Source organism: Silurus aristotelis (assembly GCF_946808225.1).
Source record: "Silurus aristotelis genome assembly, chromosome: 24".
Lineage (NCBI taxonomy): Eukaryota > Metazoa > Chordata > Actinopteri > Siluriformes > Siluridae > Silurus > Silurus aristotelis.
In genome coordinates this window covers 4,315,245-4,332,698 of record NC_139597.1, presented here as the reverse complement: position 1 = coordinate 4,332,698, position 17,454 = coordinate 4,315,245, and the positions used below count along the sequence as shown (strand labels likewise).

Here is a 17,454-nt window from a genome sequence, read left to right as displayed (position 1 = left end):
CATAGTTTTTGAGTTGCTCAGTTACTTCATTGATCTTTGGGCTGTTCATGTGGAACCATTCTGAGCTGCACAGAGTGGTCTACGATTGATCCATCAGGATGGAGAAGAAAGGGACAGGATCATCAGTCATTGGTACCTCAGGAGCATATTTAACTTGACAGAGGGAGGGAGAGAGAGATAGTTAATCCATAAATGTTTAAAATATAAACAAAATAAGACGTACAGATATATTTTCTTAATTATTAAAACAGTACACGTCTTGGTCACGTTCAGCACAGGATGAGGGAGGATAATTAAAGACACTGCACATATCCGGTGTGACCGGAAGAGGTCGTCGCGCGGGGTAACCGAAACTGGTAAACACGGCAGAGGGGATTTCTGAAGAGGGTACGGTATATCATTCACTTTTTTTTATATATTTTTATAATACATACAATATTTTTGTAACTTGACGGACCAAAATGATTTAGAGGAAACACTAAAGGTTTAGGACGCTGTTGAGAAATATATTTATGAAATTGTATTGTTAAAAAAGAAACAAGCTAACTTGCTAATCCACCTGACTAACCCGGTTAGCATGCGCCAGCGCGTGGTACCGTTTATCGTTAAGAGTTTCCTAAAAGTGAAAGTTTGTGGAAAATGACATAAAAATAAGCAAATTGTAAAGTATATTAAATGTTTTTTTGTGTTTTTTTTTTACTGTTAATTTGACTGAAGTAGCCAGTCCAATTGCACTTGTTCATTCATTTCTCTATGCTTATAGTGTTGAGGTGCAATAAATAATATTTATATAATGAAATCTGTACAGAGATTTCTTTCTTTTTTTTTATTTATTAAAAAGAAAATTAATAAACTAGTCACTGGTCCCTAAACCTTTGGAGAACCTGTTGCTTTACAACAAAGATGTCCAGACTATGACCTTGTCCTTTCATGTCATATAGAAAATGTAGACAAAATGCTTTTAAAACAGATTTTCATTTCTGATTTAAACAATTATATATAAAAGTTTAAACATTGGTCTAAGGTGATATTTATGAGAAATAAAACCCATAACTGCCCTTATGTTTCTTAATGCAAAATTTAACATCAATAACATTGTGTGTGTTTTCTTTTCTTTTTGTTATACCAGCATGATCTGATATTTTACAATCCTGACATCCATCCAGAGGAACCTGAAATGGCCAGCATTGCCGAAAAAGGTTTGACAGTTCAATACATTACAATACAATATGATTTTTGAAATGCAAAAAAAAAAAGGGCTGCTGAATGTGCCAGGAGACTGGTATGTAAACATCTCATTAGTGGAGTCTCTGTAAAGCAGAGCTCATTACAGACGTGATGGTGACAGACGCCACCACCTCACAACCTCAGTTCATTAGAGTCTCAAAGGGATGCTGCTGTGTTTGAAGGCAAATCCCAGATTACTTTTACAATCATGCAGTGCAAATCCAAATGATCAGAACAGTCTTCTTCCTCTAAATCTACACATGCTCTAGTTAGCGGATGACAGGAAGCCCCGCCCACTTCCCCATAACTTATATTAGCTGTTTTTTTTTGGGTTTTTTTTGGGTAATAATTATCTTATCCCCAGTTCGAAAGATGTGGCCTCATTGCTTTCCATCATGCTAAACAGACACTGCTTAATACCTACTTTACTTTATACTCAAAATTACTCAATATAGTACTCTATTTACTCAATATTAATATACATGTAATTCTTTACTTCATTGCCACGTTGCAGAAGAAGCTCGGGCCGAGTTGGAGTCAGTCGAAGCCGAGTTGGAGTTGTTGGAGCTGCAGATTTCTGAGCTCCTGGAGAAGCAGGCATCTCTAACCTCCAGGAAAAACAAACTCCTGAAGATTCTCGATGGCTCCTGTGTTTCTGCTCAGCCTTCGGGGTCTGCGAAGCTGTCTAAACTCACCTTCAGCAAAAAAGACCTGCAGCACTATGAGGAGTCAGGTACAAGAAAAGCCTGCAAGTCAATGACCACTTAAGCGTGTCACTGCTCATGACCATGTTTGTGCTTTCTGTAATAGATTTCTCATGGTCAAAAGAGGCAGAGGAGAAACTCGCAAAAGTGTTCAATCTCACCAAGTTCCGACCTCTTCAGCGAGCCGCGATCAACCTCACCTTGTCTGGAAGAGACCTCTTTTTGGTGATGCCTACAGGCCGCGGCAAGAGCTTGTGCTACCAGCTACCATCTGTGTGCTGTAAAGGTATATGAAATAAAATAATTTTAAATAAAATAATTAACATGTGATATTCATTGGCTTACATGATTGAACTTAACACAGTTTAACACAGTTTAGGTTTCAGACTAAACACACCTATTACTTATTAATGAATTGATTGTGAGGTGCTCATGTATTAAAGCATGTCTATCCCACAACAACACAGAAAAAAAAAAATTAATAATAATAATTATATATATATATATATATATATATATATATATATATATATATATATATATAGGAGATAAAATAAAAACAAATTATGATAAATAAAATTTCAAATATACAAACATTTCAAAGGGTTTAGTCGGGGGGTCGGCGCTGCAAATCATCTCTTTGTCAAAGATATGTTGTATCAGGATAATTCGAACAGCACCCCAAAAATTGTTACACCAGTGCAAACGTCACTATTACTGTTAAGAATATAGTTTTGAAGTATTCACACCAAAACATTGGGCAAATGAAGAACTTCTGACTTAGATTGAAAGGTGAATGATTGAAAGGCTGAATATGATTGGCTTGAGTTCAACTTACTGATCTACTTTACTATTTAACCTCCTAACTACCCTGAAACAGCTATGTCTCAGTCTGTAACAGTCATTGGAAGTCCCCATCGGTCATATTATTAACACCTTGTCATACTAGCCCAGTGGTGGTGCTGTCCTACTTTTGCATGGCTCATTTTGTCCTTGGATGTCTTGCTTTTTGTGAATCCCCTTGTTATGCCATATGCGTTAATCAATATCATGATGATCAAATTTATCTACATATATGTAATTAAGTAGTTTGTTAAATTTTTTTTTTTTTTTTTTTTTTTTTTTTTTTTTAAATATAGAATAATCGGATTCTAATTTTAGAGTTAATAGTGCTCATTGATAGAACTTGTTTGCACCAAGGGACCACCAAGTCACTGTCCACACCTTCACAACCTGGGGTTTTACAGTTATATATGTTAAAGTATATAACTGTACATTACACTATTAACTTGAAAAGTTAATAGTGTAATGTAAATGCTGACACTTTGACACTCCTGGATAAACTACTGGATTATCATGCGTCCAGGATCATATTGTGCTTCAGGTATACTATCCAACAGTACTCATGGATGGCTGTAAAATAGGAATGCTGAAACAATAAATGTGTATGTGTTTTGTGGTAGATCATAACTAATAAAAGTTTCAAGACTTTCAGCTTTGTTACCGAACTCGTTAATGACAATATTTTGCTTGTTTGTAAGGCTTTACGCTGGTCATAGCACCGCTGGTGTCTCTGATGGAGGATCAACTCATGTATCTGAAGTCCATCAACGTTCCTGCTGTAACACTTAATGCTTCCAGTTCAAAGGTTGAAACTATAAAAGATGTCACAAGTTCTTCTTATTACAGAGAAATTCAGTTTGCTGTACATTTAATTATCACAATAAATTCCAACTTTTCTAATTATTTATTTATTTATGGCTCGTTCAGGAGGATTCTAAATACGTCATGGCAGGTATGATTGATAAAAACAGCCCGTTCAAACTGCTCTACGTCACGCCGGAGAAGATCGCCAAGAGTAAACTGCTGATGTCTAAGCTGGAGAAAGCGTATAATATGGGTCTGCTGGAGCGCATCGCTGTGGACGAAGTTCACTGCTGCAGTCAGTGGGGTCATGACTTCAGACCAGGTCCGTGTTTTTTTTTTTTGTTTGTTTTTTTTCATCGTTAACTACGATGAAATTTCTCTATTCTTATTATTATTGTATCGTATTCAGAGTGTCAATGATTTAATCCTTACTGATATGAATGTATGTGTGATTCAGATTACAAGCTCCTGGGTATTCTCAAACGTCAGTTCCCTACAGTCCCACTGATCGGTCTGACTGCCACTGCGACCAGCAGTGTTCTGAATGACTGCCAGAAGATCCTGTGTGTTCAGGATCCAGTCACACTTACAGCACCATTTAACAGGCCTAATCTCTATTACGAGGTAAACATCATCTCCAGTTCACATTACAGATGAACTTGGTGTCATGCTGCAATAGGAAAATAAACACCACCATGGTGTATGAAGAAGCTTCTGGAGATTCTATTATAATCCTTTAAAACATATATCACAATCTTATGTGCTGCGGTGTTTTATTTTCCTTATACCACATCAGTGTGCCAACTATTGCATTCTTAACATTTATGTACAAACAACTTGTAATTTTTTTTTATTATTATTTCTAAAATTAACATTGATTTTCTGTTCTGATGTGTTACAACAACTATAAACCTCCATTCTCTCACCAATCTCTTTTCTCTTTTATTGAGGTTATTAAGACAAAAAAAAACCCCAGCACAAAAGTCGTCTGTCCTGAAGCTGTCAGAAATGACAGCTTTAACTTTGACTAGCTAAAATCCCACTCTTGATTTACTTTTATTAATTTATTTATTTTGCAGATTCGATTTAAAAATGGAGACGAGTCGACTAAAGAAATTGCAGCTCTGATTAAAGGAAAATACAAGGACCAATCAGGTAATTTGCGTTGCTCCTGAATACAAATTATAAAATGAAAATCCAAATATTACAGCTTAATTTCCAACTTCCAAAGATAAATAAGTGAAAACTTCACCATATCAACAATAACTATAAAATATAGAAAAAAAAGTATTGGGACATTTAAATATTCCAGCATTATGTTGTACACTTTTTTACCACAAAGTTGGAGGCACGCAATTATATAGAATGTCTTTGGATGCTGTAGCTAGGAAACCCAAACCTGTTCCAGCAGCTCAATGCCTCCTGCGCAGAAAGCCAGCTCCATGAAGATATGCTTTGTATGGTTTGGAGTAGAAGATCTCCTGCTATAGAGCTCTGATTTCAACCCCAGTCTTCCCTACTCTTCCTACATCAGTACTTTGCTTTATTAACACACTTGTGGCTAAACGAGCACAAATCTCCACAAGCACACTTCAAACTCTAGTGGAACATCTTCCCAGAATAGTGGAGGATATTGAAACGACGGGGAATACATGTAGAATGAAATGTTCAAAAAAGCACAAACAAATCTTATGTTTAAGTGTCCACATACTTTCGTCCATTTAGTGTAGTGTTTTGAAAAGGTTGTTTATGTGACACATCCACTGTTAAAGTTCCCAGCTGTTAGTCTTCGTAAAGAAAAAAGAAGATGAAATATGATGAAATTAGACAATTGTTGTTGTGTTTTTTTGTTTTTTTAAACCCTTTACAGGAATAGTGTACGTGTTCTCACAGAAAGATGCAGAGACTGTGTCTGCAGAGCTGCAGCAGAAGGGTGTCCTGGCTCAGCCCTACCACGCAAACATGGAGCCTTCAAACAAGACCCTGGTGCATCATCAGTGGGCTAGCAAAAAGATTCAGGTACAACCTCTGGATACATAAAAGTGACCTTGGGCAAATGTAAACTGAGAATTAAGCAGGAATACATTCACCAATTTTCTTTTAATAATTGAATCACTCCAGCAAAGAATGGCATTTATTATAGTGTAAATAGGGCTAAATCATGTCTGTGATGTTGTTTTGAAGTTAAAGCAGCCTGTATATTGGAACACGCATGCATTTCTATCGATTTGTTCTATCGTTTTAATATTAATTCGCATCTCCTGTTAGCCCTGTCCACTTTTCTTTGAATTACCCGCTGTCTTGCACACACTGTTATATTTAATGTATATGTATATACAGAGCTGTGGAATAAAGCCCAATATTTTTAGTTTAGGGTGAACATTGCCTTCAGCAGGACAGAAAACTGTAAAATGGGAAATTGAAGTTAAAACGCATTTTATATCCTTTTAAGGTGGTCGTTGCTACGGTGGCGTTTGGAATGGGTATTGACAAAGCAGATGTGCGGTTTGTTATCCACCATACCATCAGCAAGTCCATGGAGAACTACTATCAGGAGAGTGGACGTGCAGGTACGTTACTGACACATAGAGCTGTCAATGTCTACGGTTTAGATCGAGGATGAGCACATTTAAAAATGAATGGACTGCTGTATATTACGTAGTGTTCAGACCTTTTGATTTAACTGTTATCAGATGCACATTTAGGTATAAATGCACATTTATGTGTGTGAGATGAGTATCACTGGACAGTATCACATGATTAGTTGGTCTACATCCATGTGACGCTTATATGATGTGTTATGTTTGACTTTCATTTATTTATTTATTTTTTACTTGGAAGTTCTTTTTTTTTTTTTTTCCTCCAGGAAGAGATGACCGTCCAGCAGACTGTGTCGTGTTCTATGGATTTGCAGATATTTTCAGGGTCAGCACCATGGTTGTGATGGAGAACACCGGCCAGCAGAAGCTTCAAAACATGGTGGCTTATTGTCAGAATGTGGACAGGTATTAATACGCAATCTTAGAGTTTTAGGTGCATTTGTTCTTGCAGTTGCATTACAGCAGTTCACGTGTGATGTTTACGCTCAGGTGCCGGCGAGCTATCATGGCCATTCACTTTGATGAAGTTTGGGACGATGAAGAGTGCAACAAGGCGTGTGATGTGTGTCGTCATGGCAATGGTAAGAGAAAGGTTTGAGTAGGACAATTTATTAATCAGGCATCCATGAAAAAAAAATTTTTTTACTTTTGAAAATTTGGTGATTTCGATTTTGACTTTACGCTGATCAATACTCAACTTTTAAATGAATGATAATATTAATAAATGAGTTAAACAGCTATAATTTTGCGCCCGTTATCGTTAGTAATGTCGGCTAGGTGTATTTTAAATTCTTATAAATAATTTTAACCTTTTTAATGTGGGACTAAATGTGGAATGGCATGTTCTGAATGCATATGTGAATCTTATTATCAGCTGTCCACAAACATTTGTCTACAAGTATGGTATTTAAATATAGTTATACTGTTTTTTGGTCCCCTGGTGGTCTAGTGGTTAAGAAGCAGCGCTCCCACCGCTGCGACCCGGGTTCGTTGCCCGGTCAGGGAACCATCCCCAGCCACTCTCAGTGCCGGTCCCAAGCCCGGATAAATTGGGGAGGGTTGCGTTAGGAAGGGCATCCAGCGTAAAACATGTGCCAAATCAAACGTGCGGAGGATCCGCTGTGGCGACCCCTAACGGGAGAAGCCGAAAGAAAGTTTATACTGTTTGTGTTGAAAGCTTGCAGGAGCATCACAGTACAGGTTCTGCTGCTTGTTTTTTTTTTTTCTCCTCTACATTCCTTTTAAGTTACAGTTGATTGGTTTAAGCCTGGTTTCCATCTAATGGTTACAGTATAGTAACTGGTCAGTGTCTTTGTGCCAGACTACATTACCATGGACATTACCAAGCACGCACGTGAAGTGGTGGCCATCGTAGAGTTGGCCGCATCTCTGGACGAGAAGATGACGCCGCTGAAGGTGTGCGATACCTGGATGGGGAAAGGCAGCAGCAAGGTCCGTAAAATGGCCAAGGTCACGACCCTGTCACGCCTGGAGGTGGAATCTATCATTGTTCATCTTTTACTGAACGGCTACTTCAGGTACTGTTTAATACCCCTCATATGGAGGATCACATGAACGTTTTGCACACCGGATTAAGATTTCTGAAATGTTTCAATGGGTGAAGTACGAATTTTTACGCTCGTCCTTGTTTTGTTTTAAAGTGAAGATTTCAGCTTCACGCCCTACACTACCTACTTTTACCTGAAAGCAGGACGTAAAGCTGGCCTACTGAAGAATGAAAACCACACAGTAACGATGAAGATGAGGAGGAAAGTGCCTACACCGAGCTCAAGTGTAAATATAACTTTTCATTTTCTTTTCTTTCGTATTCTTTTATATATATATATATATATATATCATTTTTTTTTTACTTGTTGAAAATGTATCTGCATTTCAGTCAGAATATTTCACGATATTATTCCATTTCACTGTAGATCAGTGTTTCTTTCACACCAACTAATTTTACTTACGTGCACCTGTAGTCTTTCTCTCTGACATTTCATGTAGCTAGTCACACCTAAACATCATCAGTCATAAGCACTAACCTGGAGATGTCTTTGTTCAGGGAAGTTTGCCTGATAATAAATGTGTAAAATATCATAATTATTATATTAATATTATATAAATTATTAAGACACAGATTTTACACTCGTCTTTTCATGCTTTATCAGAGGAGTAGAGTTTTTAAGCATGGTAATATTTTGTTTTACATTTTGCAAAAAACATCCCAATGTAATTAACGCTAGCTTAGATGGTACTTACCGATAACCGATTAGTTTTTAAAACGGGTCTTGGATAAAACCAAAAAAAAATAAGTAACATAGTAAAATAGTACAAAAAAAACCAGTACTGATTTATTAACATGTGCTAAATTAAATAAATATGAATTTATTCATTAATAAATATCATTAAACAATCACTAAATAATAAATAGGATATAGCACTCTCCGTGCAGCACGCGCTCAGGTGTAAAAACAAACAGCGTGTGTGTCAGTGATTCACCTCTAGAGGCCGCTCTTGTAATGACCGCAGGCTTTTTCAACTGTTCCAGCAATGGACGCAAGACAGAAAAACTATTGTTATGGGTTTTTTACCGATAATTCCAGCAATCCAGTATCGGTGCCAATTGATCGTCAAAAACAATTGAATCAGTCGACCTCTAATACCAAGTTTTCAAATTAGAGTTGTCACTCTGCTGAAAGAGCCTTTTCCTAATATGGTCAATTATGAACTGATGCCCCTGAAAGCTCCGCCCCCTTAGTTGTTCTAAACTCAAGTGGATTTCTCTCCTTAAAGATCCACCTTTCATGCCTTATGTTAAGGTAAAAACTCTGTATGTTTGATTAGTGTATAGTTTGACTTGACTTGTCAGTAGGGGGTATTTAATTGTGTGTCCTTCGTTGAGACTTCTGATGTATGAGTGCACTTTTTATGCATGTTTATAAATGACCACACAAGGACGAGAAGAATGTGCAGTAAAGCCATAACTCACTCAACATATCTCATTTCCCCAAAGTGATGCCTTAATTTGAGTTACCTTCTAATTTCAGTAAAGGATGTCAATCTAAAGACCTGTTATTTTGTTTTGATGATTTTCACACAAAGGTCATCAAGAGTGAAAATCAGTCTGACATTTGGACATGCTCTGGTGTGGATTTCATAAAGGTTTGGCTCATTTAGTTAAAGAAAAATAGCTTTATGTTTAGTTTTGTTCAGCTGTCCCCTTAATGCTGTCCAGTAATCCTAATTGACTTTATAACGCTAGTCTGAGTGGCGTACAAAACGCAGAATAAGGAGGAGGTGGAGAAACCTCGGGCAAGCCAGTGAGGCAGTGCAGCAGGCCGTGATCGCCATGAAACAGAAGGGAAGTAAAAGACGACGCCAGCGGCGAGCACGTAGACAGTACGTTCAGAGCACTGTGCTCAGCTTGCAGGATGTTAAGCCTGCGTTTAAAATCAAGAGCAGACGCTTCCGCTACAGAGTCAAGCAGGTGATTTCATCAGCACACTTTATCGCAATTTGAGGTGGAGGCGAACTCGATTTCAGTTATCACTCTTTGGTGGCCTGCGGAGCATCATCCACTGAATCTGCACTGTTCTATGGGGACTCTGTATCACTTCCCTAAGATTAAGAGGCATACAGACCAATACAACACGATCTATTAGCGTTCTTCTGCATTGCGCTCAGAGGTGGACAAATCATACATCTGTTAGCTAGTGGACCGGATATGAAAATACACACATACTCTGTTTCACGTTTTGGCATCAGTAAATGTATAGTTATGTAACAGCATACAGTGAGAGAGTTTAGAGCATTTCATAGATGAAGTAAAATAAGGAATATAGGGCCATATAGAAAATCATGTTAGCCAACATCTCACATGAATAATACTGTTTAAATATGAGATTTGTGTGTGCCATTAAATAGATCAATGTATGGACGGACTTATTACAAACTCTAATTTAATGTGGGTTACTTTCTTTTTTTTTTTTCTTTTTTTTTTTTTATATAAACTTGCTTTACTTTCTCTTTTTTAGTTTTTCTTTATTTGTTTTACTGTTTCTGTGTACTATACTTACTTTACTTTCTATTTTTTATTTGCTGGCTTTACATTCTTTACTTAATTTACTTACAGTCTCTACTTTATATACTCTACATTTTTATATATTTTTTTCATTATATTACCTTTACAGTCTTAACATTCTGTACTTAAACTACTTACTGTACATTCTTTACTTATTCTACCTTTTCTACTTACTCTCCTTTCTCTGCTTACTTTACATTCTCTACGTTACTTTTCCGACCCACTTTACATTCTCTACGTTACTTTTCCGACCCACTTTACATTCTCTACTTTACTTTTCCTACCTACTTTACATTCTCTACATTACTTTTCCTACCTACTTTACATTCTCTACTTTACTTTTCCTACCCACTTTACATTCTCTATGTTACTTTTCCTACCTACTTTACATTCTCTACTTTACTTTTTCTACCTACTTTACATTCTCTACTTTACTTTTCCTACCCACTTTACATTCTCTACTTTACTTTTTCTACCTACTTTACATTCTCTACTTTACTTTTCCTACCCACTTTACATTCTCTACTTTACTTTTCCTACCTACTTTACATTCTCTACTTTACTTTTTCTACCTACTTTACATTCTCTACTTTACTTTTCCTACCTACTTTACATTCTCTACTTTACTTTTCCTACCTACTTTACATTCTCTACTTTACTTTTCCTACCTACTTTACATTCTCTACTTTACTTTTTCTACCTACTTTACATTCTCTACTTTACTTTTCCTACCCACTTTACATTCTCTACTTTACTTTTCCTACCTACTTTACATTCTCTACTTTACTTTTCCTACCCACTTTACATTCTCTACTTTACTTTTCCTACCTACTTTACATTCTCTACTTTACTTTTCCTACCTACTTTACATTCTCTACTTTACTTTTCCTACCTACTTTACATTCTCTACTTTACTTTTCCTACCTACTTTACATTCTCTACTTTACTTTTCCTACCTACTTTACATTCTCTACTTTACTTTTCCTACCCACTTTACATTCTCTACTTTACTTTTCCTACCCACTTTACATTCTCTACTTTACTTTTCCTACCCACTTTACATTCTCTACGTTACTTTTCCTACCCACTTTACATTCTCTACGTTACTTTTCCTACCCACTTTACATTCTCTACTTTACTTTTCCTACCCACTTTACATTCTCTACTTTACTTTTCCTACCCACTTTACATTCTCTACTTTACTTTTCCTACCCACTTTACATTCTCTACTTTACTTTTCCTACCTACTTTACATTCTCTACATTACTTTTCCTACCTACTTTACATTCTCTACTTTACTTTTCCTACCCACTTTACATTCTCTATGTTACTTTTCCTACCTACTTTACATTCTCTACTTTACTTTTTCTACCTACTTTACATTCTCTACTTTACTTTTTCTACCTACTTTACATTCTCTACTTTACTTTTCCTACCCACTTTACATTCTCTACTTTACTTTTTCTACCTACTTTACATTCTCTACTTTACTTTTCCTACCCACTTTACATTCTCTACTTTACTTTTCCTACCCACTTTACATTCTCTACTTTACTTTTCCTACCTACTTTACATTCTCTACTTTACTTTTCCTACCTACTTTACATTCTCTACTTTACTTTTTCTACCTACTTTACATTCTCTACTTTACTTTTTCTACCTACTTTACATTCTCTACTTTACTTTTTCTACCTACTTTACATTCTCTACTTTACTTTTTCTACCTACTTTACATTCTCTACTTTACTTTTCCTACCTACTTTACATTCTCTACTTTACTTTTCCTACCTACTTTACATTCTCTACTTTACTTTTCCTACCTACTTTACATTCTCTACTTTACTTTTCCTACCTACTTTACATTCTCTACTTTACTTTTCCTACCTACTTTACATTCTCTACTTTACTTTTTCTACCTACTTTACATTCTCTACTTTACTTTTCCTACCCACTTTACATTCTCTACTTTACTTTTCCTACCCACTTTACATTCTCTACTTTACTTTTTCTACCTACTTTACATTCTCTACTTTACTTTTCCTACCCACTTTACATTCTCTACTTTACTTTTCCTACCTACTTTACATTCTCTACTTTACTTTTCCTACCTACTTTACATTCTCTACTTTACTTTTCCTACCTACTTTACATTCTCTACTTTACTTTTCCTACCTACTTTACATTCTCTACTTTACTTTTCCTACCTACTTTACATTCTCTACTTTACTTTTCCTACCTACTTTACATTCTCTACTTTACTTTTCCTACCCACTTTACATTCTCTACTTTACTTTTCCTACCCACTTTACATTCTCTACTTTACTTTTCCTACCCACTTTACATTCTCTACTTTACTTTTCCTACCCACTTTACATTCTCTACGTTACTTTTCCTACCCACTTTACATTCTCTACTTTACTTTTCCTACCCACTTTACATTCTCTACTTTACTTTTCCTACCCACTTTACATTCTCTACTTTACTTTTCCTACCTACTTTACATTCTCTATTTATTGTATGTACTTTGAATTCTCTACTTGATCTGCTTTCTCAACCTATTCTACTTTCTCCATTTCCTTACATTCTACTTATTCCGCTTACACTTACTTACTTTATATTCTCTTCTTTACTTTTTCTACTTACGTTACATTCTCTACTCATTCTACCTTTTCTACTTACTCTCCTTTTTGTACTTTATTTGCTTTTCCTTCTTCTTTGTCACTTACATTTCTGTTTTCCAACCTTACTTGACTTATACTTAGTGTACTAACTAAATTTACTTACATTACTTATTTTACCTACTTTACTTCAAGATGATATTTAGGTGCTACAGCCAAAAGAGCATGCTTGGGTATAGAAGGCAACTTCAGAAAGATTGTATGTGTGTGTAGCTCTACAGGTGTTGGTATTCAGGACGTGTAATATTTGCTACAGTTAACAGCATTTGCTGAAAGTCAATAAAGACTAGGTGTTTTCTTTTCTTTTTGTCAAACCTATTTGCTACAAAATTAAAAACTAAGAGTCTGGACATGGTGTCTGCTTGTCCTGACCTTCTGATTTGTCCACTCCTGTGAGCTCCTTATTCAAAGACTGTGTTGGAAATGCCTCTTGGTGCACGCTTGTGAAAAATTCACCCCATGATAAATAATCCGGCTGTCTTCTCTTTTTCAGTTACTGCTTATCTCTGTGCACTCAGTCTTGCCCACTTTCAAAGGCATGCTGGTTTTAAATCAAGCTCTTGTGCTGCCCACAGGTCAATCTGACAGGAGGCAGCGGAGATAAGAGTAGTGCCAAGCTAAAACCAAAAGAAGGAAAAAGACCGGCTGAGAAGGCTGGGAAAAACCCTGTGGCCAAGAAAATCAAGAAAGAACCTGCCCCCTAGTCTCATGAGGAAAAAGAGTGGGAAAAAGTACAGTTTCTTACCATTTTCAAATTCGCATGAAGATATTGTCTACTGAGGATGTAAAAAAAAAAAAAAAAAAAAAAAAAAAAAAACACATTTCAGCACTCATTTGTTTTGCTTGTCCACGTTTGTCGCTTACCCTAACATCATGCTGCACGTCCTGGCTATACACGTATTTTCATAAACAAACCCAACCCCCATTCCTTAACTGTTTTTGGCTAACGCAGAATTGTGGGTTCCCTTACATAGGAACAAGGGTGGTTCGCTTTAACGTCTTGCATGGATCACTAATCCCAATGTACTCATAATTACTTGTGCCTGTTCACTATTCCATTACCAAATTACAGATTCCATATGTCGTCCATTTCCTCAGATTGACCAATCAGATGCTGCACCACAGGATGAAACTCACGGATATGCGAAGGACATCAATACTGATCAAAGTACAAATGGAAATGTAATCAAAATGACCAGCAACCAACCAAACCCAGAGAGAGAACCTTCCCAAAATCAAAAAGATTCTTCCCCTGAACCCCCTGAAAGCAACCAGCCGTCTGTAATTGAAGTTTATGTAAAAGTGAATGTTCAGGAACAGAAAGGCAACGTCCAAAGTCATAGCAAAACCAATAAGCAACAATTGGTGGCGTCAAAAAGGAGACGACAACCATTTTCACCTTCGCCTTCCGTTTTGGCCAGCTGTCCCTCAGAGACCTCCATCGTTTCAGCAGCAGCTCTAGAAGAACTGTCCGACCTCCGCAGCTACTACAGCAAACAGCTGAGGAGGATAAACTACACTTCCCACGAGCAGCTGCAGGAATCCGGTTCAGGAATGCTGACGTGTATAAGAGAGCCGCTACGAAGTCTCCGTCTGCCGTCTAGTACCACGTTAGCCAAAAGTGCAAGGAATTTGTGGACACGCGTTAGTATGAGAAGAAAACTGATCCAGTGATGAACAGTTATGGACGTTGCCTCATTTTGAAAATTGTTGAAAAAGACACCAATCAGTGTTTGATTTGTATTAATTATTTTTTTTTTGCTTGTTTTATTTATTCTGGTGTTAAAAATGTATAAAAAAAGTAAGAAAAATATAAAGAATTTCTAATGTATGCTAGTTGATGTCACGGTGCCATTGAATTCTGGGTTGTGATTGGTTTGAATTTTTTATTTCTTTTTTCATTTCAAGAGAGCAATAAAGGGCTCGTGAGGGAATGTTAATGGCTGCTATGATGTAAGTGATATCAGGAGCGATAAGGTTTCTTGGACTTGTGTTCCACAACATCGCAAACTTTTTTTTGTTTGTTTGTTTGTTTTAATAAATAAAAATTGTAATCTATTTCATGCATTTGCAGTAATGCTGTGGTATAAAAGAAAAATAATTAACCTCAGGGTGGCAACAGTCATCACACTACTTCATCATTGATTATTTTTTTTTAATATTATGGCAGTTTAACAATTACAACTTTTTATTTATTAATTTAATGCCATGTTGTATATTTCTTTCCAATTAGATAAATTGTTTAATATTATATCCTTAGCCAGACAGTTATCATTTGTTGCTTTTTTTTTTTTTATGATAATGTTATAGTGGATGTTATTGTATGGCTCTTTTCTATATTCTTTTTCTTCTTCTTTTCCACAAAGGTTTTTGCAGGGGGTTTTTTCTTACCCTTACGGTTACTTTTGTTATAATGGTTCAGCGGATTACGATGTTTGCATTTTGACCAGGAATAAAATGTCAGAGCTCATTGGTAGAAGAAATTTGTCAGTCATTTTATTGTGTATGATGAACATAACGCTTACATTTTCAAATGCAGCAAGACCAAGAAAGAAATTGCAGTTTTCCTATCCTCCAGTAGATGGCTACAAAACAAAAAAAAGTGGTTCCACAGTGGATCCCTTTTTACTGTCGCTTTAAATCGCACAAACTACAATCAAATAGTTTAAAAATGTGCGCATGTAATGCATTTAGCTTTGTGAAATGATAGCATATTATCGAATATATCATTTGTATACATATAAGACGAATTATATAGTATTTTAAGCCATTTAATAAAATGGTGTGCTATAGTCTGAAATTGTTCTATGTTGATAAAGGATATGTGGTGGTAAGGTGAACTTGAATAGATGCATTTTTTTTTTTTTTTTTGACTGTTTAGGTTGGGATAATTTCATTGGACATCATGAATTTGACATTTTATGGCACTATTTTGCTGGTTTTACACTAGTGGAGGCACACGTTTATTTTTTATTTTTGTCAGAAATACATACTGTATATAATAAGAGCTATTCAATTAACGGTTCATTTCAGAATGTTGTTCACATGTCCTCTCCATCATTGTTTCCCCAGTTTATGACCCGCTGGTGTCAACTGATAAAGGAGGAAGAAATTTGTTGGTTTTTCCATTGTTTTATTCATCGTAATAGACAAAATAAAAAAAAAAAACATTCTAGTAGGCACAACTAAAGCTCTTGGGGATTTAATTGTACTGATGAAGGACCTGATCAAAATTTTGAATATTAGCAGGCATGTTTTATATATAAAGAGTTGGTAAGGCTGAATGTTAAGTTCCTAATCATGAGAATCCTGATTTTACTGTATCCAGGTCATCAAATAACTTGGCTGGAGTGAAAACCTTTTTGGAGAAGACCTGTGATCTATTTACCTTTTATGAAGTTATGAATACTTCTCTCATGCATCTGTCTATAATTCTTCTAACAATTTTTTTTCTTCTTCAATTTGATGGGTTTTTGTTTTTTATATGTATTTTGGCCTGATATATTTGACCAGAATTCATTCTTTGTTTTTTCAAAAAACCCAAAAACCATTTTCCCTCATCAGCCTACAGCTAACAAGCAGTGCCTCATCTTGTTTAGGTACAATTCCTTGGACCCTGAAAGCTGAGATTTTTCAAATTGCAGTTCACAATTCACTTTTTATAAATTGCTATTAATATCATACCTTCAATAGCATTTGTTTGACAGAAATATGCAGACTGACTGACTGACTGACTGAAGCAGGGAAATGTTCAAATAGGAATTATGTTTTTTTCTTCCTTTAGAGACGTGAAATCCTTTTATATTTGTAGTTACATATTGTAAATTGTCTTCATGTTTTGGGACATGACCTTCACCATCTTTTCAATGTTTTTTTTTTCTTTTTTGCTTCAGTGTTTTTCCATACCAATATTCTAGTAATATAAAGTTCAGAGAGTAAAAAATGATTTAGATTGTAGCCGGATTAGCCTTTATTTGTCACACATACATTACAGCAAGTGAAATTCGTTCTTCGCATATCCCAGCTTTCTCAGAAGCTGGGGTCAGCAATGCTACGCCGCCCCTGGAGCACAGAGGGTTAAGGGCCTTGCTCAAGGGCCCAAGAGTGGCAGCTTGGCGATACCGGGGCTTGAACCCCAGACTTTCCGAACAGTAACCCAGCGCCTTAACTACTGAGCTACCACTCCCCCAAGACACGGCTAAAAGCCAGGTCTTTAAATTGATCTAATTAACTGAATGTAACCCAATCACCACTAATGTTCAATCACCAACGCTTTACAAATTCGAAGCTTGTCTTTGCTCTATTACCTTGGATAAATGTTATTTTTTCCATTTGCCTGAAAGACGGAGTATCTCCTTTCTAGCTTAATGTAACGTTTATCCACTTGGCCTTGCTAGAACTCTATTCAACTAATTTAAATTCCCACTGTTGCTAAAAGCCAAGCTCAGATCTGTTTGTTGTAATAGGTCTCATGTTACAGCCCTGAACCCGTATCTCAATCCAAAAGCAATAAA

General features: G+C 36.2%; 1 protein-coding gene across 5 annotated transcripts; it reads left to right on the top strand.

The window, feature by feature from the left end:
• Positions 1 to 273: 273 nt before the first annotated feature.
• Positions 274 to 15,423, top strand: recql (RecQ helicase-like). 5 transcript variants are annotated; one of them, XM_083529089.1, is made up of 18 exons: positions 274 to 387; positions 1,130 to 1,199; positions 1,742 to 1,960; positions 2,038 to 2,217; positions 3,473 to 3,579; positions 3,702 to 3,900; positions 4,036 to 4,202; positions 4,658 to 4,733; positions 5,449 to 5,597; positions 6,031 to 6,148; positions 6,445 to 6,583; positions 6,668 to 6,759; positions 7,500 to 7,716; positions 7,840 to 7,972; positions 9,284 to 9,343; positions 9,444 to 9,668; positions 13,516 to 13,671; positions 14,039 to 14,774. In XM_083529089.1, exons 2-17 carry the CDS (start codon positions 1,178 to 1,180, stop codon positions 13,642 to 13,644), a joined length of 2,232 nt encoding a protein of 743 aa, XP_083385215.1. In that variant the 5' UTR covers positions 274 to 387; positions 1,130 to 1,177; the 3' UTR covers positions 13,645 to 13,671; positions 14,039 to 14,774. The 5 variants fall into 5 exon arrangements, with proteins under 5 accessions (XP_083385215.1, XP_083385212.1, XP_083385214.1 ...); XM_083529086.1 differs by lacking the exon at positions 13,516 to 13,671; XM_083529088.1 differs by lacking the exon at positions 14,039 to 14,774 and having other exon boundaries at positions 13,516 to 13,714.
• The last annotated feature ends 2,031 nt before the right edge of the window (positions 15,424 to 17,454 follow it).

Excerpts from the sequence above, each read along its gene's own strand:
- recql (XM_083529086.1), top strand. The coding sequence starts at position 1,178 with ATGGCCAGCATTGCCGAAAAAG. Across the intron at positions 5,598-6,030 it reads GGGCTAGCAAAAAGATTCAG|GTGGTCGTTGCTACGGTGGC; the intron begins GTACAACCTCTG and ends TATCCTTTTAAG. Across the intron at positions 6,149-6,444 it reads TCAGGAGAGTGGACGTGCAG|GAAGAGATGACCGTCCAGCA; the intron begins GTACGTTACTGA and ends TTTTTCCTCCAG.